The sequence below is a fragment of the Eucalyptus grandis genome, chromosome 6, assembly GCF_016545825.1.
Source record: "Eucalyptus grandis isolate ANBG69807.140 chromosome 6, ASM1654582v1, whole genome shotgun sequence".
Taxonomy (NCBI): domain Eukaryota; kingdom Viridiplantae; phylum Streptophyta; class Magnoliopsida; order Myrtales; family Myrtaceae; genus Eucalyptus; species Eucalyptus grandis.
The window spans coordinates 42,428,234-42,448,760 of NC_052617.1; the positions used below are offsets into that span (position 1 = coordinate 42,428,234).

Consider the following 20,527-nt stretch of genomic DNA (forward strand, 5'->3'; position numbering starts at 1 on the left):
AAGCGAAAGATCCGGATGAAATCGCGTACGACACCTGGTCTAGTACTAGTTTGTCCATCTCCCGGAGCGAAAGATTCGGATGAAATTGCGTCCTCTCATTTCTACCGAGGTAAGACGCGTCCAGACATCATCGTGTGAACACAAGTGGCCTTGATCTACTAGTCCTAGTAGGGCCTCATTTATTGGAGGGAGCTGTCTGATATGGTCGTTTTCTATCCAATTTCCGAGTAAATTCCTTCAAGAAGCCAAAATAGGTTTATGTTGCAGCAGAGTCTAAAGTCAACAGTCCCTCTGGGGAAGTGCAGTGGGGCTCTGATTTATGACGCAATAGACGCGTGATTCTCATTTTCAGACGAATGCAAGGCTGATGTCGACGGACATATGAGCCGATATAAAATGAATGGACAGGAATCAAATCGAGACCAAAGTCCAACCACATTTGCGGCACCAAACCTCCTAGATTCCACGGAAACAAGCGTCGCCCTCGTTGAGCGTGCTGACCTTGACTCGATCTTCCAACGAGTAAGATTCTCGCGCTCTAATGAAGCAAATCTTCAGCATCGCCAATCACGACCCTCCTCCTTGCGGCTCAGCCATTCATCTTTTACCTCTTCACGTGATATTTTATGGAATCAATGTCAACTGTTCTAAAAATTTAAGCTATTAGATGAAGGCATGATTTAATAATTAATCACTCTAATACTCCCTCTCATGCTTAATTTGTCTTTTTTCTCTAGTATTAAGCGTGAATATATTAAATTAAGGAAACAAATGATGCATGAAAAGATTTAAACTCAAGAATTCCAACTTTGATATTATGTAAACTTTTGTAGTTTTTTTAACCTAATACTAAACGTGGACATATTTAATTAGGGAGACAAATGGAACTTGAAAAGATTTGAACTTGGAAGTTTCAATTCTAATATCATGTAAATTTTGTAATACTAATGTTAATTATTCTAAAAACTTAAAATTATTAGATGAAGATATAATTTGATATTTAATTTTTCATGCTTCAAATCTATCGCTCCCTCGTGCTAGATAGACAGTCCCACAAACATATTAGGTCCGCAGCTGACGATGAGATTCCTGAAGCGGTCCAATTCACAACTATTGAGAGAGGAGCCGTGGGGGGCTAAACGACACATCAATCAAAGACCAAACGATGCAGGTCGAATCCGATGCACCACCAACCAACCGATGGAACATCCCTCTAATTCTAGGTGAAGAAAAAATCATTCGGGCCAAACTATTTTCTAGCTCTCGCAGAGCATTGATTTGACAGTTAACTGAAACGGCATGCCCATTATTCAAATTTCCAAGTCGATGCATATGAGAGATGCCGAAACTGTGCCTTTGAACAAGAGGCAACTCCAATCGACACCACACGAGATGCAAAGGGATTGACAAAATTAAAAAAGGGCCCATCTAGAGTCCCTCGAGAAAAAATGGGGACCAAAACCCACCTAATCTATCCTAACTTTCCTTTGACATTTGCATAAGTGATTTATCGGTTATATGCTTATGGAATTTTCTTTTTCCCGGTCATAATTTCTCTTTTACCATCATAATTCTATGATTCTCGTGACTCATAATATTCCACAAAAATATAGACATCTGTTTAAAATTGAATATAAAAATTATTTTCCTCGCATTGGTAATCACCAAATGGATTGTAAGTTTCTCTTTTTTCTACCTATGAAGGCCGTGAGTTCTCCAAGTCCTATGGTTCGTACTATTCCACAAGATTAATAATGTACTTAATTTTCTTTACACTTTGTAAAGCTTTGTAATCTATGTATCAGTAATTTTCCTTACTCATTGTAACTTTAATCACTTGTAAATTTGGTCATCTTTACGACCTAAAGTCGGGTTTGGGAGCATATCTGACAGACCCGTCTCTTTCTATTTTATTCGAAGATTCGCAGCAAATGAAAGAGCAATCTCGTGAAAATACTTGCTGGACAGTTGAAATTTCAAAAGAAAAAAAAAAGAGGAATCAGATGGAAAAAGCCTAAAAAGCCAGGGAGCTATAAGAAATCTGTCTTGTCCTCGGAAGCAAGTGAGGAGGCAAGATTGCATTGGAAGAGTAGCGGCTTTCAGTCCCTCAAGTCGAACAAGTCTTTTCTTTGTCCCAAGAGCGACAACTCGTCCTAGCCTTTAGACATGTTCACATGCCTACAGAAAGCAAAACCGTGCGCGCAGGCTTCCCGCCCGACCCGAGAACCGACCCCTCTTCTCTGCAACGGAGAAAGTTTGCTCATGACAGTACTCGCTGCATGATCATTTAGGTTAAGACATAGATGGACTTTGTAGAGTCTAGATCATAAAGACAAGACATGGATTACAAATTCTACTCATTTTGTTCTTATTACATCGCGGGGTTTTTTTGGTTATTATTTTCAGAATCAGCTCTCCCTCACATGATGTTTGAACAAAGCGAGTACTCGCGAGAGCGTGTGATAATCATCTTACAATCTTACATAAAATCACACGCTAAGCAAGAAAAGAAAGAACCTACATAAAATCAGAAAATCACTCTAGGAATCATCTGTCGTCCCTTAGTTGCTTGCCGGTCTTTCGGCCTTTGAATGTGAGTGCAGCCTGCTGATAAGGATGCTGTCGTCGTCGTTCACAATCTTTGCGGTTCCCCCAGGCAATCTTTCTTTCTTGTTTCTCGAATTGGCACTTTCACTTTAACTCCTTTCCAGCTTACCGTTCATCGCACGTCACCATCTCTCCTCCGTAGTAGTCTTGAAGTTGGTGTACTCTAGATAGCAAGACCATCTTGCATGTCCAAAATGATCCTCCCGCCCTCCGCCGCCACGTCGCGAGTCAAGCTCTGGTTCAGGCCCCATGACAGAACCCAAACCCAAGCTCGAGCCCGGGTTCAGGCTAACCCCATATCCACCGGATCCCGCCCCCAATCCGCTCGAGTTCGGACCCTCCAACAGGGCCCCTTCTGTGGCGTTAGACTGCAAGGAGTCGGCTGTGGCCGACTCTTGGAGCTGCAGCCCGTGCTTACTGGGTCTCGGGTCAGGATCCGGATCCTGGTTCTGGCGTTTCGGGTTGGAGGCCCGCTTGGTGGAGGATTTCTTGCGGGTGCCGCCGCCGACGGGGATGTTGCGGAGAGAGCCGCCTTTGGTCCAGTAGCGCTTGCAGTTCTTGCAGAAATGGCGGGGCTGGGAGAGGTTGTAGTTGTTGAAGTAGCAGAACTTGGTGTTGGTCGAATCGCAACGTGGGCATATCAGCCTCTCTTGCTCTGGGAACAGTAGCTTCGTGCTCTGAAACGCTGTCGTCTCTTGCATCTCTCTGGTCGCGATACTGACAGCGCCACGAAAGCCTGGAACTTTGCGATGAATGGCAGTGACGAATTCGGTTTTGAGATCACGAGGGAGTGATAAGTTACTGAGCTTTGAAGTGGTAGGAGTGAAGATCCTGACGATAAGCCAAGTCTGGAGACCAGAAAAGAAGGGAATTTGGAGAACTGGGTAGGACGAGCAGATCAAATTCGGTCAGCAACACGTGAATTTGAGGAGTCCTTAGGCAGAGAAGAGAGGGAGAGAGAGAGAGACGATCAAAGTGATAAAGACAGAAGGAGGTTTGGATATTTCTGGGTCCAAGTTGTGGAAATGGAATACACCATTTCAACACCACCACGAATAATTAAAGAGCTCCAAGCTGCAGACAGAGAACCGGTTTGGTCCCAAAATACTGAACTGAAACTGTTTTGGTTGAAAGGTAGATGAAGATGAACGTTCGACCGATCTGGACTCTTTAACACCTTCAAATTCCACTCAAGAAGGAACGGAGAGAGCCCAAGATGCTCTTTTGATCTTGGAGGTGAGATGCCACAATAGTCAAAGATGAGGAGGAAGAGGTCATGGATCTGGAATTCTTGAAATGCGATTCGTCCATGATGAACAATCTTTATAGCAAAGGTCCATATGATACGTGATTATGGTCTCGATGAGCGTTCTGTATATCTGGTCATTGTCATTACCGTCCCCATCATCCCCATCATCTCTTGCACGTATTAAAACGAGTCCAAACCACTGTTCTCTTCCTCTAGTCCTAGTTAAGACTGTCTGGATCTGTCTTCAAGTGGAGAGAGAAAGTCTCCCCTGTGGCCCCCCCCTCCCTCTCTCTCTATTCGCGATACTTCTTCACCACATCGAATGGTCAAAGACTGGACTGGACCAACATACTTCGCAGAAGTTCTGGTATTTCTTTAATGACGTTGATTTAGACCCCCTCCTTACAAACTGTAACCCGGCGCCTGTGTCGGGCCAGTTGACTTGAAAGGCACTCCCCTCCTCTGGTAGGCAGATGAGAACAAAATTATCTGTCGTGGCCGATGTCATGGGCTTGATTTTTTTTTTTTTAGTCTTGATCAACTTGATGCTTCATAAAAAATATTATTGATAGTTCAATTGGATGCGCAGCGCTAGACGAAAAGGTGACTTCTGTAAGATGGTACATCCATGCTAAAGGATGGAATTCGGGGTTGTTGAGGACTGTGCTCGAACAATATTTTAAGGCCAAAATTACAAAATGAATCGTCAAATTCTTCGTTTAGCAATGGTTTCTTAGAGAACTTCTCCTCACTGTTCAATCAAGATTCTCGGCCACCAGATTTGTTCAACTAAGCTCTGTTGACCGAAAGAACATGAAGCCACAGAGAGAGAGAGAGAGAGAGAGAGAGTACAGCAGTTCTCTCCTCACTGTTCAATCAAGATGCTCGGCCACCAGATTTGTTCAACTAAGCTCTGTTGACCGAAAGAACATGAAGCCACAGAGAGAGAGAGAGAGAGAGAGAGAGTACAGCAGGAAGAAGCAACGATATCTTCATCTTTAAGCAGCAACATCAACACCCTCTTAGAACATGTTCTTTCGCTTGGCCACTGGCAATTTCCACGCTGTTATGTTGCCTAGGAACAGTAGCCAAAACCCTAGTTAATCTTGGTCCCAAGTGCAAGGTGGGGGCGTGCTTCGCCGTCCCACCGGCTAGGGAGCTTAGGCCGGAGCGGCAAGAGTTACCCAGTTGGGGTTGATCCTCGATACGGAATAAGGAGTTGGGAAATTACTAAATTACAAGACTCGGAAGAGAAGAGAAAAGAAGATATATTACCAATAATTTTTGGACCAACTCATTCTCAATACCCTCGCTTCTCGAGAATTTACCTGCGTAAATAACGTAGGATCTCCGCTTCGAATGCCATGTTTCATCTTTATGATCTTACATTGCATGCTTACGAAAGGTCAGAATGCACTCGGAACCATACGATACCTCTTTATCATGTTTAAACGCCAGTCAACTAACTGATTATTTTCCCCAAAAATCGGACTTTATCTATTTAGTCGGTCAAATATGAAATCCATCAACAGAATCCAATTCCTCCGAGTCTTTTTCAGATTCTGTGTGCATTTTTGAATTCGATGAGAAAAATTATTCAAAAAGTCCAAAATCTACTACACATTCACTAATTCGGTCCTAAACTTTTTTATGTTACCAATTAAGTCCTAAAACTTTTCATATTTTGTCAATTAAATCTAAAACTAATATGAACAATTTTTAATAATATTTTGTCCTTTATGTTTTATTTTTTCCTTTTTTCTCTTTTCCTTCTTTATTTTTATTTACTAATGGCCGAAGAGGGTCACTAGACCCACATCGACCACCCGGTGAAAGCCACGATGCCCTTTGCCTGCCATAGGCAAGGGTTGTGCAGCCCTCACCTATAGCGGCTTAAGCTCACATGACCATGGCTAGGAGCTTGAGAAATGGCAATCAAGTGGCCAGCCATAGCTTGAAGCTCAATCCATATCTCATGTTTGAGTTTGCAAGCCCTAAGCTCTCACTATCGCTGCCATGAGCGAGCAAGGACATAAGACGGCTAACATCTACATTATTGAATTTCGGTCAAAATTAGTCAAATAAGCTCAATTAGTGAAATATAAGAAAAAAATTATGATTTGATTAAAATTGAAAAGTTTATGATTAAATTTGTAAAAATGCAATAGATATTGGACTCTTTGAACGATTTTCCCTTATTGCATGCATGCCCACTCTTACAACCAGCATAAACTTGCTTCCACTTGATTAGTCATTCACTTTTTAGGAGGCAAGCAAGGAAAAACATACGCAAAAATATAAATAAGAAAAAGAAAATAATGTGATAAAGGTAGATACGATAAGGTAACCCTCATCATCTTTTGCTGATGAGCCCTCCAATTGGAGGAGGCTTACACAACATATACAGAACAATTCATGACTGAAAATTCTTTATTTTCTAATATTATTTAATATTAAGATGTTAAATGGTTTGTATGAATTATCCCATAACTTTGACAAATTAAAATATTGAATTTGTTGATCTAGAAAAAAAAGAAAAACATTTTGTGCACAAGTCGAGGCTAAATCATTTCATCAATTCGAGATTCAGACAGTACGAAAAAAGCAATCAAATCCCGGCACCTATTATATATTAAGAGAGGGCACGAGAAAAAAGTAAAACCAAACTGGAACAAATCGTGCCAAATTCTGTTCAGCTTCTGAATTTGCTTTGGCACAAGATTGTACTCGGAGATTCACTTCTCCAGGTTCTGTAGATAGAGAATACTCCTAGTTCTAGTCTAGAATTAGTCTTCCCATGGATGCATTCGTTTTCATTTTGCTGGAGAACCTAGTGTGGGACTGGGGCTTTTCTAATAGCAGGAACTCCCTTCAGGTTTGGTCGAGCTCATAAAAAGATAAGGATTTCATGCTTTCCGAAGATTAGATGCCGAGTTTCATTCTGACTCGGCATTCACTTCTTCAGATCAAGGCCGAGGGACGAAATTGCAATTAACTCTTTTAGTCTCTAAAATGGATGGGTCTTTCGAACGGTGATTGGGCTGGCGAAAGTGAACTTGGCCTTTAGTACATGGGAATAATCTACAAAAGAAACCAAAACATTTTGCTAGTCACAATACCAGAGCCACAAGCCATCTGCCGGATAGTGTAAAAATGACATGTTGACAACCACGACAGAGAGTTTCCATTATATATTCCAAGAAAGCACCGGCCGAACTTCGCTAAAGTTCCATGAGTATGAATCACAACAATTCTAATGCTTTCTGTCGCTTTTGATGGTGACAGCAGCAGCAGCAGTAGCAGAATCACTTCCCTTTCACCTTTTATAATGTCCTCAAGATGTCATTGCCACCACATTGGTAAATACTATAAACTAAACATCAGGTGCCTAGGCCATATTCAACAAGTCAAGGAGTTCAAAGCAACAAGTAATGACAAGGGCAACCTTCACTCAGACAACAAAAATCAGAGAGAGATACCTCCAAAATGTGCGGATTTACAGAGTTGAGTTGAAGTGGGCTGGCACGAAATCAGTCTAGTTGAGCTGGTTTTCTATTTCCATAGGTCAGCTAGTGAGACTTCAAGGAAAGAAAGGAAATAGAGAATAGGTAAGTAATGACAATCAAATGGGCAATGGTTTGAATTATCTGCATCTGGTGACCACTCTATGTGATCTCGCCAGAATAAAGACCCATGAGAAATATGGCCTTCGTTAACGTGGTGTCCAGTAAAAATATAGCCAGGTATTTAGGCATTGAACTCATAACGTCTTTAGCGTCAATGCAGCGCGCAGAAAAGAAAAGAAATGAATCAACTCAATTTGAGATGGGTACATAAGACTAAAGTTATGGGTTAGTGCCTCAGCAAAGATTCGTCTATACCAAAGCTCAAAGTATATAAAAGAAAAATCTCGCACTGGAAACCCTATCGGTGCCTAACTCACCCACTTATGGAAATCTAAACTGAAAGTAGTAGATCCTTTATTATCAAAGCAATATCTCTCAGACATGATATCCTGTGATAGTAAACCCCCTTCCAATAATCTCACCGGCACAGAACCAGGCAAAACACTCAAGACCAAACAAAGCAGCTATGCCAGCATTCTCAATGTTCAGCTCCTCCTTGTTCTTCCATAGTTGCTTGAGGTAATCCACTTCCTTCCAAAATGCCTCACGTCTACCAGGGATGCTGCAGACAATGTACAGAGAAATGAATTTCAACATTACAAATAGCATCACTGACAAGTGCTATAAGCAGAATACATTTCTGCAAATTTGCACTGCAGATCCAAATGTTAAGTGACTCAGCTGTTCAAATGAATTTAGCACCATGACTCTGCACGTGGAGTTCTACCATGTCGCAATTGAAAATTTTTAACAAAAAAGCGCTTGTTAAACCCTGATAAGCTGTCGGAGGTTATGCCTCAGATCTCAACAATTCGAAATTCATCCTATACCATGCACACCATCAGAGCCTTTACAAGCCCATCATGAATATTAGATGAAGGCTGAAGTACTCTGTGCACGTCCGTGACATGTGTGGACTATTCATAGATGAAAGGTCTGGCAGAATGGACTATTTAATTGACACGAAAAGTAAACTTTGCATTTCAATATCAATGTCTCTGGCTCTCAAAAGATCAGATAAAAGGGCAGTTCTATGGTCCCCAGGGGGATGGATCCCCCAGCCATAACTTGTCATATCTCCCTGAGTTTCTCCGTAACTTCAATACAAAATGCCGTAACCGTAACGCACAAAAAACATAAAAAATTTACAATCAAATGGCAATTTACTCTTTCTTTCATACGACGACCATCAATGGATTGGGGATCCCCTCCCCGAGAATCCTTAGAAACACCCTAGATGGAAATCACAATCGATCATTTTAGATGTCAAACTAAAGGGACATAAAGGGGGCGGGGGCATAAACCAAGGTTTGCAGAGTGAAGCCCGATTCGATCGCATAAATCCCATTAACAACCGCAAAAGTGCACATGTAGCAACTCGTTTAAAGCTCTGGTAAGGACCTGGCAAGACGAGTGTAAAGCAACTGGTTGGACAACAGTTGGCACTTCTCCACAGTGGGCGGCTCCTGAACGTATTGCTTGTTCTGCTCCATCAACTGCTTGTAGTAGGCATTCCCATGCTTCGCCGCATACCCAGTCGCCTCAGCTGCCTTCTTCTGCAATTGAAGCAACTTCGACGCCATCGCTTCTTCCTACATTTTGCCAGAGCACACCCGACCGTTTAGATGAACCGACACCCAATTATAGAAAACAACGAAAGAACATTCGAAACGAGATGGGCACATCGCGAGAATCGCCACGGCACCGGAGCTCGCGGTCGCGCGACTAAAAACCCATCAGAATAAAGCGCAAAAAGAAGCCGTACGCCGCCATCACGCGGCGACCGGCGAAACGGAGAGCAGCAACCTCCGCAGCTCGGAGGAGACTATGAATCGGTCGGGATTTCGACAATTCGCATACGGGAAGACGACCGCTTTTCACTAGATCATCATCGGACACGGAATCGCGGGAATGCGTTGAGGATGGGAAGAAGCGAACAAGGTGAGATCGACGGCGTTACCTCGGATCAGTTTGGTGACCGCGTGCTCTTCTTTCTCCTCCCTACGTTAAAAAGAAGAAGAAAACGGAGCTTAGACCGACGAGACGACAGAGGGGTTAGGGGTTTTGACTTTGACTTCGCCGAACAAAACGGCAGCGTTTCAGTTCACGGATCACTTTTTTTAGCGCTTTGTACCGTGATAATTACCCAGCATAGTATAGACACTTTGTATCATTTTTACTTGGCGTTGCATGAGACTTTGATGCGTGCATTCTTAACAAAATCCAAAATTTGTCCGAGTAACATCACTAGTTCGAACTGACTCATGCTCCAATCGCGTCATCTCTGTTTCAACCGGTTTGATATTTTTCTTTCGCAAGTTCACGTCATCCTAAGCCGAGTTAATATGACTTTAGAGTTCGATTTTACCCGTGTTTTTACCTAAGCCGAAAAAAGGCATTTCGAAACATATTTTTGGCAGGTGAATAGAGGCTACAGAACGAGATTTGGCACATGTTGGTGGTAGATACTAAAGACCACATGGAGACATACACCCCCAACAAATAAACACAAATATGCCCTGTCCTCTTTTCTCTGTCAATCATCAGTTTCTCATAAAATTTAGTCTTAAATGCATGAATGTCAACACGCAGTACACGAACATTTACCCTTATTTCATGAACACGTAACATGCAGAATAAACCATTTGACAAAGGGTCAGTTGAGCGAAAACCCCACAACTACAGACATAAAAGTCTGAATCATTATAAGAGGTATTTCAGGACAGAATCCTCGATGATCAGATAACATTTTTGTTCAGCTTATGTATCTTAGTACTGACCATATCTATTCCCTAAGGTTTGAGCAAATACGGCTAGAATAAAACTCTGATGGACTAGAAATTTGGCCCAAACAAAATAGAAATGATCAATGAAGGAGAAAGCTTCCAACTGTGGGACTGCAAAAAACAAAGACAAAATACAACATCAAAAGTCAAGAACCGCCCTTTTATGAAATCTTTAGCCAAGACAAAAGAATCAATTAAAAAATGGATGCAGTGAGTGTACCAAACAGCTCCTTCCCCACCAGAATTTGAATAAAGCTACAGTTATAATCTTAAACCTAGTGGAAGTTATAGAACATTCTTCAGTTCTTTTTCCCTTTTTTTTTTTGGTTGTAGGAGAGCTACAATCACATTCCCTTTTCCGACTTCAACTCAGAAACAAATTTAGAACAGAACAAGGCACCTTCACTTTGAGAAAAAGGTGCCAAAAAAGAAAGAACAAATAATTGGGGGAAGAAAAGAGAGGAAATTCCAGAGAGGGTTAAAGAGCAGTGGATGGAGAAACAAGCGAAGCAAACTGCCACAGCAGGACCAAAAATGAGTTGCTTCCTCACTGATTTCCGGGGCAAAGACCCTGTGATACAGCTTTAACTTTTTCGAAACCACATGCTACAAATCTAACAGGCACTTGGGAGGCGAGATGCTATTCAGATCCCCAGAATAGCGCATCAGCAATGCAGCCTTCTTCTCCAAGAGCAAACCCGAGCCAATACCATCAAGAGTATTTGTCACTGTCCCATCATTATGCGTAATACATGTACAAGCTATTTGCAGCAGCACAGGCAATTGAGTTTTCAGACGGGTGCCATGCAAGGTGCAACAACTTCGTGGTGGAATCGATGGAATTTCCGTTTGCATCGACTGAGGGTGATTCTGCTCCTGGTTTTGAACTCCCAAAACAATGTTAACCTTATTGTCATGAAGAAACAACAGCAGCAACAACAACAACAACAACAAACAACAGCTGCTGCTACTAGAAGAGACTGAATGGTTCGCTGAAAGTAAAGGAACAAAGTAAGCGAAAAGGACAGACCTCGTCGGACTACTCGTGTAATAGTGCTGAGGGACCTGGATGACCTTGAAGGAGTCTGAACTGGTTTTCTGGTAAAAAAATACAGCGTCATTAAATTGACATCTATCTCCATGTGCCACCAGAAAAAGAAACTGTCCATATTCTTCTTATTCATTAAATGAATTTTAATTTACCTCATTGGATTTTTGCTGGCTTCCAAAGTTGTTGTCTCAGTACTCCCCGGCACACAACCAAAGACACGGAAGAGATTACTGGACATGAAGAAATATCCATCTGAAAACCAAAAATCATGTATGCAGTTCATATGGAAAGAGATGAGCAGAGTTCCACAAACCTGTATGAACCTGTTGCTACTCGTACCCCATCACCGCTTAGACAACACTCAAACTTATCAAATATTGAATCATTTTCGTACAAATCACACAGCTGAAAAGACAAAATAGTAAGTTAGAAACTAAACAGCATAATGCACTGATCACTTCCTGACTAGTTTCTCTTAAAGAGAAAATGTCACCTTGGGTCTCAAATATTCATGGACCTGGAAGGTTGCAACCGGACCTGAATCCATGTTGATATCCCATAACTGGGGGTAAAAAAGCAACTTATTCAGAAGCATGAGAAGATCAGTTTAAAACTAAATACAAGTTGCAAAATGATCAATTGCCCAGCAGCAAGCAGACAACGATGTTATGGTGTTAGGCTAGTTAAATAGTCATGTAGGTAAACCTATTCACTTTCCACCTCGCTTAAGAGAGAACACAGCTTTAAATAGTCATGTAGGAACACAACTTCAACTGCTGCACTCAGCTGACCTTTAGAGCAGGTCATCTCAGGATCCTTTGTTTTCTAGTAGAAAAAGAAGCACTCTGGAACTCCATATTTTGATCAAAATTTAGCTTCAGCATGTGCGTGCTTATTATGCGCTTAATATAGATTACCAGGGGAGTTAACCACACAAGCATGAAGGGATGCTTTAATCACACTAAGAGTGTTGATCTCTAGCTGCCATATCAAAGAAAATCCATGCCAAACAAGAACAGAAGCAAAAAAACAGCCATCCAACCTTTAGAGTCATATAGTCACGACTAAGTATGTATCTCCCGTCCCTTCCAAACTTAATATCTGAAATTGAAGCAATAATCTCCGTGAAAAATGATTTAGATCCAGCATGTTCCGGCTCCTCAAATCTGTAGGCACAAAAATCTGTTAAGTCCACAATGACCGACCATGAAATTCTTCAAATTATCCTCACTAAGGATCCCACAAGAAACAAATCAGCAACTGGATAACCGAAAGAAATGATACTCTTAACAGCTCATCTTAAGTAGTTCAAATGTTATGGTTTGCAATTCTCCATAACAGAAGTTCTATGCATGTAACAGTACATAGATCAAAGCAAACTAATGGCATTACTCACATTTTGGCATGAGAATCCAACAGAGCTGATTGTCGCAAATCGATGAGGCGGATGCAGCCCTTTGAACTGCTATATGCCAACAGATTACAATGTGTAGGGTGGAATTCAGCTGATGTTATCACCTCTGTGAAGTTCATGTATAGATCCAAAAATTCAGTGAAAGCAAGCAAAGCGCAAGGAAAAACTGATCATCAAGCAGTAACTCAGGGCCAAGCCTGAAATATTTCACAGCTCAACCTATCCATTCAGAATCAAGAGACAATTCTATGCCAAAAAGATTATATGCATTTTACTAAAAGTCAGATGGAACCAACTTCTACATCACTCATTATAGTAATGTACAATAACAACACCACAATTAGCTTTATCATTCGAAAAACCTTTGCCAATTGCTAGTATCTCAATTCTCGAAGGCAACTAAGAAAACGAGGATCTGGAGAGAAACTAAATAAAGCTTACCGGTCAAGTCCTCCATATTTGCTGGCTTTACATCAACGATGTTGAAGCTTTGATTGCTAATTTCTAAGTTCCATAAGTTTATACGAAGATCATCAGCAGATATGAATGTCTCACCATCACTGAACAATATGAAGAATGAGGAGTATCAATAAAACCAGCTAAAAACCAAAAATAGATAATCTGCATACCATTAAAAAAAGATATTGACAAACAGAATTTTGTGCTTCAGTGCAATAACAAAGAGATGCCTACAGAAAGATTCACTTTGATCTAAAGTCATAAAACAATTGGCTGTTCACAACTTAAGTGAAGGAGAATGGTCTGTCATCATTTATATTCTAGCAAAAAAGCATTTCACCAGTCTAAAAATTTTAAAAGGTTTGCTATAAAAATGAGATCAACATTACACTTCCACCATGTCAACATCAGTCAAGAAAAGAACTCTAATTGGAAGCACTAGGGGATAATTTTTCATCTCTTATTTTCATGCCCTAATAAAGCTGAGTGCCAAGGGCACGAAGCTTAAATAATGCAAAAAAGCATGGGGAGTTAATATACATGAGGACACAAGTCAAAGTATCACCTTAAAACAACATACCTGTTATTTGAAATGGAATTAATGTGATAATCATGAGCATGAGCATACACCCTTCGACATCTGGCAACCAGACTAGTCTCATGGCTAGTCACCTGTAAAAAGAGTTCCAGGGGGATCAAGCCACAGGTGGTTCAAACATTCCAAACAACATGACCACAAAGAGACAACCAAAAGCAAACAACATACATGATCACCAAAAACGAGAAACTAAAAAATAAGGAGAAAATTTCCAGAAATTACAGAAATATGAATAGAGCGGGTTGAGCACAACTACCACAGGCAAGCGTAGTGAAGGGATGCCTCCTGGAGGAAATGAGAAATCATTGCTAAGCGAATTGTATCTCTCTGGTGATCCACCATTTTCCAGACACGTTCTGTGGCTGTTTGAACTGCTGGAGCTTGCAATAGTACCATTGCTTACAGCTTTAGAAGGGTCCACGTTCATTTCAGAAAGCTTTTTGATCTTCTTCTCCTGGACCTAGTCAATTCTCAATAGAAATTACAAGAAGTTAACTCCAAAAGAAGCCAGCAGAAAACAACTTCAGATGGGAAAAACCAAGCTGAAGAAAGCTCAAAACCATGACAGCCAATAATATAACAATTTGAACAATTTGGACAAGATCATGTCTTCTAACTCATGCCCAGTATATACTGTTTACAATAAAAACAGGGGTTTGTCTTCAACAGCTTACCTGTAAGGAACTCCTTACCATTACAAAACACTTACCAAGAATGTTAGTAGCTATAACTCTGTGAAATAAATGAGAAGATCCTTTACACTATACATGAGAAGCCATCCTAGTCAGAAGCATAATATACAACTTCCAAAAGAGCATCATGATTACAATTTACAAATAAATTTTCTTGCAGGATCATTAGATGAGACATCTTCCCACGTGCGCACGAGAGAGCGAGAGAGAGAGAGAGAGAGAGAGAGAGCTCGTTGACTGTCTAAAATTCTATGAACTTAGAATGAGAATAGACAAGTCAGCATACAGACCATTAGCAAGTAACAAAACCCACAAATAAAAAAAATTCACTTCATAAAAAACTTAAAACATCATGCCCCGCGAGTTGTTGCATACTCATCTACTGAAAGTAATCCTAACTTTAAAGAAGGAAGCAACAGAACCACAATCCTACCTTCCAGAACTTAATAGTTTTATCATTGGTAGATAGGAGAAAGAGAGCACTATTGGCTGTTTGGCACCATCTGATTTTATTGATTTTCTCCTCTATTTCCAAGCTCTTCAGATAGTCAAACTGACAGGATAAACCAACCCACAAACAGATCAGGAATTCCAAAAGGCAGACAAAACCGAATATGAGACAGCAGAATGTACTAAAGACTGCTACCTCAGGCTCATGGCTCTGAAACTCTGTCTTGTAGCGAAACTCCGGATGTCTACTAACAGTATGGTCGATTCCTTCCAGATCCCTTCTGGATCCACCAACCTAAAATTGATTACATTAAGTAAACTGTGGCACAGGACGGAGATAAAATTAAGTGACAAAACCCACTAGGACAGAGATACTCACATCTTTTGAATCGGTCCTTTCAAACAGAACCACCCGACCACCCCGGTCACCCGTGGCAAGATGATCACCGGTTTTATCAAACTCAATCGCTGATATGATATCAACTGCAGACATATTACAAAGTCCATGATGATCATCGCATACATCGACAAGTTAAATGTGTAATGGTGAGCATGAGACAATACGGTAATCCTTCATCAATGCAGTCATGAATCATTCTTCTCTTGATGCTAACCAAAGTATATATTTTCTGCTCGATAGTTTCATTTCTGTTAATGCTTAGGGAGATACCCAAAAAACTGATGAAGCTTAGGGAACTTATATAGTATGCACAGTTGTCATTACAAAAGGTAATAGATAGAGGAAATCTTAAATCCCTGACCAAATAGCTATGCCTCGCTCCTCAGGTACTCCACTCTCATTTCCCCCCGTTTGACCACGCCATATACTAGTATCCAGCCACACCGCATCAAAACCAATTAGAGATACACCAATACAAAGTTAAGAACTGCACAACTTCTAACGCACTGAGGAAGCCAACTTGACCAATCTGAGTACATAGTGCCGGATTATAAGACACAGGAACTATTTAAAAAGGCAGGATCTTTAGAGCTGAGAAGAACCCATCCTGACTGCAAAAGAAATGCATGCAACTCACTGACTTCCCCAGTTTTATCTAACATTCCCATAACATTCCCATCTGAATCAAACTAGAAAACTAAACTAAATCAGGCTCCATTGAAGCAGGGCATGCGCAGTCCCGAATCAATCACACCTCAGAAACTCACGAACACCCATACAAATCGCGCGAATCGAATTCGACAGTCCTCGAAACTCGACAAAAACAGATCGAAATCGCTCGAAACGAGCAGCATCCGCACTGCAAGACACCCCGCGCAGATCGGATCCGAGCAGGCAAACCCTACGCCCACGCCGCCCCATCCACACAGGCACACGCCCACATTCAGCCCCCGATATTTCCTTCCCTTTTGGTGTCCAAATTACCTTCTTGGATTTCTTCGCCGGCGGAGCGCTCGCCGAAGACCTGCGAGAATTTCCACTCGAGGGGCTGCGGTGGGCCCGCCGCGACCTCATCGCCACCGTTCATCTCCCTCCTCACCCTCACCACAGGGCCTGGAATCGCCGGAACCGACGGTCAACAGAGGAATCGACGCCCCGGGGGACCGAATCGACGGCCGGAGATCACTTCCGCATCGGAGATCCGCTCCCACCCGCCGCCACACCCGACAGCAAGCTCCCGCCTCGCGCAATCCACTCGCAAGGAACCCAACCCCCGCAGGCGCACGCGCCCCCGCACGCACGGAGAGAGGACTTCAGAGGAGCGATTGCGAAGCCTCCGATTCGACCATTGGAAGAGGGCGGGCGACGCGACCGATCAATCGCCCCCGGAAAACGGAACCTTCTCCAGCGGAAGAGGACTTAACTCCGACTCCGACTCCGACTGGTGTGGTGTGGTGTGGTGTGGCGTTGTGGATTTGGGTTTCGCTTTTTGCTATTTCCCCTCTGAGGAGGAGGGAGGATCGAGGAGAGGGAGGATCGAGGGAGAGAGATGAAAACCAAATGACTGTGAACGAACCGCTCTTCTTAAGGAAAAGGGAGAAAGAGGGGAGAGCTGAAAAAACACCCAATGGGGAGGGAGGGTGACTTTCTCTATTTTCTTTCCTCTTTTTTCTGCCTTTTCTTCTCCCTTTGTCCCGTAGTTCCCCCACCCCCCCTTCCCTTCTCTCATCCCAATCATGTAATTGCATTAGCACCCCCGTTCTCAGCTTTAATCCCGTTCTATTTTTTTTCATTATCCTTTTGCATAATTTTATAGGACTCGATTTATTTACCTTTCTCCTCGTATCATCGACATTTTTTCCTATAAATTATTCACATCACGTTAATACATGTCGTAATCATGATAGTTTTTTTTAATATTCTGAAATGTGTCCAATTTGGTTAGTTTATATATCTTCGAATGGTTTATATATATATTAAATGACGGATAAAGTGATTGTGGATGACCCAATTTTTCTTTTTTTGGTATTGGCGTGCAAATGACAATGTTAACACCAACTTTAGAATACTCGATTCAAACTATGATAGATTTTCCTTGCAAAGTCTTGATGTTAGGAGGTTTCCATCTTTGCGACTTTGTAAGGGCCGCACTGTCATCGCCGCACCACCAATGTCAAGGTGTGGGAAAAACTCTTATGCCTAAGGTTGGGCTTGGAAAACCGCTACTCAAATGGGCAAGAATATCTCGCCCTGCCTAAACTCGATCAATCTTATCAAAGACAACATAAACATCGAAAAGGATTTCGATTATAGGTTTGACACACCCATCCTCGATCACGGTCCAATATACCCATAGAGCATCAAATTCGCGGCTTCATGAAGTCCTCCTCGCCCCACAACTGTCATGCACGGCAATATATCAAGTGAAATTTAACATGATATGATCGTGATGTATTTAAACCGTGCATTTCATTATAAAGAAATGAAATGACGGCCCTCTTGGGGCTTTAGGGAGAAGCGGATCCGATTTGCGGCTGAGGGATGCTTGAGTGAACGGCGGTCAGATTAAGGGCAGAACCTAAACCATCATGACTGCTTGGGGAAGCAATTATCATCGTCGTGGATTAAAAGCTTCCGCTCGCGTGTTTCGCACATGAGAGAGATGGGGGTAAATTAGCGCGAACAGAAGGTGGGAAATCTAGGGGGTGTAGAATGACGCGGGTGCCCCTCGAGCCTTTCACCTTCCGATGAGGCATGTGGTCTTTTTGGTTTCGGGCGTTGAGATCGATGCCGTTAAATTGGGAGTGGGGGAGGTACGGTCAATGGTCATCAGATCGGACGGTCGTGAACGGGACGGGGGATCGGCGAGTCTCGCCTTGGGGAGAAAATATTCAGTGGTTTGCTCTCCCCGCGTCAGCAGCTGACGTGGCGAGCATTTTTTGCTTCCATCCAATTACAGCTCGACACATAATTGCTGATATGGAATTCAAAAAAAAAAAAATTCTCTCATTCCACCACTTTCTCTCTCTTCCTCCTCCGTTCCTCCTTCATCCACACCACCTCCGCACCTCCCACCGTCACCAGCGTCAACGCCGTGTCCAGGCCAACTGCACATCCAAACCAAGTCGCCCTTTCCGTTGTCTTCCTCAATTCATCTTCTTCCCAGCCACTGCTCGTCTTCATCTTCGGGTCACCGGCCAGATCTGGTCGCTTTGGCTTGCTGCTGTCACTGTGGCTCCAAATCTGGTCTTCAGCTTTGTCTTCCTTTATTTGTCTTTGGCTTTGCCTTCCTTTGTTCGTCTGTTTGTCTTCAACTTCGTCTTCCACTGTTCACCTTCCTCGATGCCCGAATGCGTTCGGCTATGAATGGCTAGATATGGAGATTTGGAGAACGAGGCCAGCGAAAGTGATGACAACCATGGATGAAGGACGCGGTCCCAGATCTGGAGGTTGGAGAAAAATAGAAAAAGACGGAGCTGGAGGGGCTGCTCAAGCCGACCACGAGCGACGCCATAAGGACTCCTCCATCATCCACGGCTGCAAGCTTTGCTTGTCCATGGCTTCGAGGCCCCTCATTCACGGATCTGGTGACCGTGAATCGCCCATGGCCGCGAACCTTGACGGCGAGGGCGCGACAGCCACGACGATGGGGAGGGCTCGAGGATGGAGGTTGCAGTGGCTTAGGCGGCGGCGACGATCACGCTGGGGCGGTGGCCGCCATGGCCGAGGAAGAGAGAAATGAAGTTTTCAATTTTTGTGATTAATTGCGCATCATCATACACGTGTCGAGCTGCTATTGGATGGAAGCAAAAAATGCTCACTGCATCGGCTGATGACATGGTGAGAACAAACCGCTGAATATTTTCTCCGCCCTGGGGGGTTTTGTGGCGCGTGAGATCGATGTTGAGGCGCGTGAAGAGGGAGGAGAAATTTAGTTAGAGATAATGACAGAAATAATTCATGATATCTGAATTCTTAATTTTTATTTATTCAATATAATTATAAATTATTTATACATGTTCAATATTGTTTTTCCATTCATTCAAAATAATTAATATTATTGAACATCTTCATACAATTCAAGAACTACATTGAATATGTACAAAAAATTAAAGATTGCATTAAACAAATTACAAGTTAAGAAACCACTTAAACATTATATAAAATTCATGGACCACATTTTACATATTTAAATTTCATGGACTATATTACATATTATGTCAACATTCATAAAACTATTTGTGTCGATTTCCTATTAAGTTTAGGTAAGCCCAAGGTTAATTGAATTGATTAGAAGTTCTTGAATCTAATTCGTGTCTTAGGAAAGCCAATAGTTGCCAAATTGATTCCTCCAGCCTATTGGCAATTGCGTTTGCCCCACTGAAGAAATATTGGTTGAATTCATTAAGATTCAAATGATGATTAAGTTGATAAAATTGACATTTTATTTTTAATATCTCGATCGAGGGGTATACCATGAACCTATTGCGAGACTGAGCAGTTTGACCCCTCAGAACATGGCGCCGAGACAATATCAAGCGTTGGATTGCAATTTCCAAAGACATACAATAAGGACTTCATAGCTTGTGATTATTCATTTCAACAGTTGATGGTCCGGAAGATATATTCAAGTCAAAGCATCGTCCCTTTGGCTTTGAAATATTTATGTGAGTTGCAATTAGAATATCCCGTACCATGATCATCCATCCGTGATCATTTATATACAAGTATCAATGGCACAAGCTAGACCTTGATAAGTCTGATTTTTCTTCTCAATGAAAGGAAAGTTTCATTATGATACACGAGTGCGAATAGCGTGGCCTAGGCTAACCATTTCCTTCTCGAGTCCAACAAATTAGATCAGAATTATAATGTCTTTTTCTTCAATCATGGACAGGCTGGGAAATCGAGATTTCTTTTGGCATAGCATTAGAAGTGCAGATATCCGACACCGAGCTGGCAATCCGAAGGCCCATCCATGCTCAACCGAATGGGCCGTAAAGCCTTTCGGGCCACAAAGCCAAGTTGAATTTGAAACTCGACAATATGGAAATGGCTTTAGTGTATCGGTCCAAAGGCACATCTAAGATCTCGTACAATTGATTCTTAAAGACGGATCGGTTTTGGTTATGGACCAAATGGCATGTCTGTTATATTTCTAGTCCAGAGAGAGAGTACTCCTGCAAGGCTGCAAC

General features: G+C 42.2%; 3 protein-coding genes across 5 annotated transcripts; all 3 read right to left on the bottom strand.

Moving 5' to 3' along the window:
• Positions 1–2,729: 2,729 nt before the first annotated feature.
• LOC104449949 (dof zinc finger protein DOF1.7) lies at positions 2,730–4,021 on the bottom strand. Its single transcript, XM_039314578.1, has 2 exons — positions 4,004–4,021; positions 2,730–3,455 (listed from the first exon to the last, which is right to left on the bottom strand). Exons 1-2 carry the CDS (start codon positions 4,019–4,021, stop codon positions 2,730–2,732), a joined length of 744 nt encoding a protein of 247 aa, XP_039170512.1.
• Positions 4,022–7,653: 3,632 nt separating this feature from the next.
• On the bottom strand, positions 7,654–9,590 carry LOC104449950. Of its 2 annotated transcripts, none has more exons than XM_010064287.3 (3): positions 9,289–9,436; positions 8,884–9,074; positions 7,654–8,044 (listed from the first exon to the last, which is right to left on the bottom strand). In XM_010064287.3, exons 2-3 carry the CDS (start codon positions 9,063–9,065, stop codon positions 7,858–7,860), a joined length of 369 nt encoding a protein of 122 aa, XP_010062589.1. In that variant the 5' UTR covers positions 9,066–9,074; positions 9,289–9,436; the 3' UTR covers positions 7,654–7,857. The 2 variants fall into 2 exon arrangements, with proteins under 2 accessions (XP_010062589.1, XP_010062588.1); XM_010064286.3 differs by lacking the exon at positions 9,289–9,436 and adding an exon at positions 9,443–9,590 and having other exon boundaries at positions 7,685–8,044.
• Positions 9,591–10,407: 817 nt separating this feature from the next.
• LOC104449952 (serine/threonine protein phosphatase 2A 55 kDa regulatory subunit B alpha isoform) lies at positions 10,408–16,976 on the bottom strand. Of its 2 annotated transcripts, none has more exons than XM_010064290.3 (14): positions 16,317–16,976; positions 15,312–15,415; positions 15,129–15,227; positions 14,916–15,035; positions 14,047–14,250; positions 13,773–13,864; positions 13,175–13,293; positions 12,716–12,839; positions 12,362–12,485; positions 11,813–11,881; positions 11,633–11,724; positions 11,472–11,549; positions 11,299–11,366; positions 10,408–11,144 (listed from the first exon to the last, which is right to left on the bottom strand). In XM_010064290.3, the coding sequence occupies exons 1-14, from the start codon at positions 16,417–16,419 to the stop codon at positions 11,008–11,010; spliced, it is 1,533 nt and encodes a 510-aa protein (XP_010062592.1). In that variant the 5' UTR covers positions 16,420–16,976; the 3' UTR covers positions 10,408–11,007. The 2 variants fall into 2 exon arrangements, with proteins under 2 accessions (XP_010062592.1, XP_010062591.1); XM_010064289.3 differs by having other exon boundaries at positions 14,044–14,250.
• Positions 16,977–20,527: the final 3,551 nt, after the last annotated feature.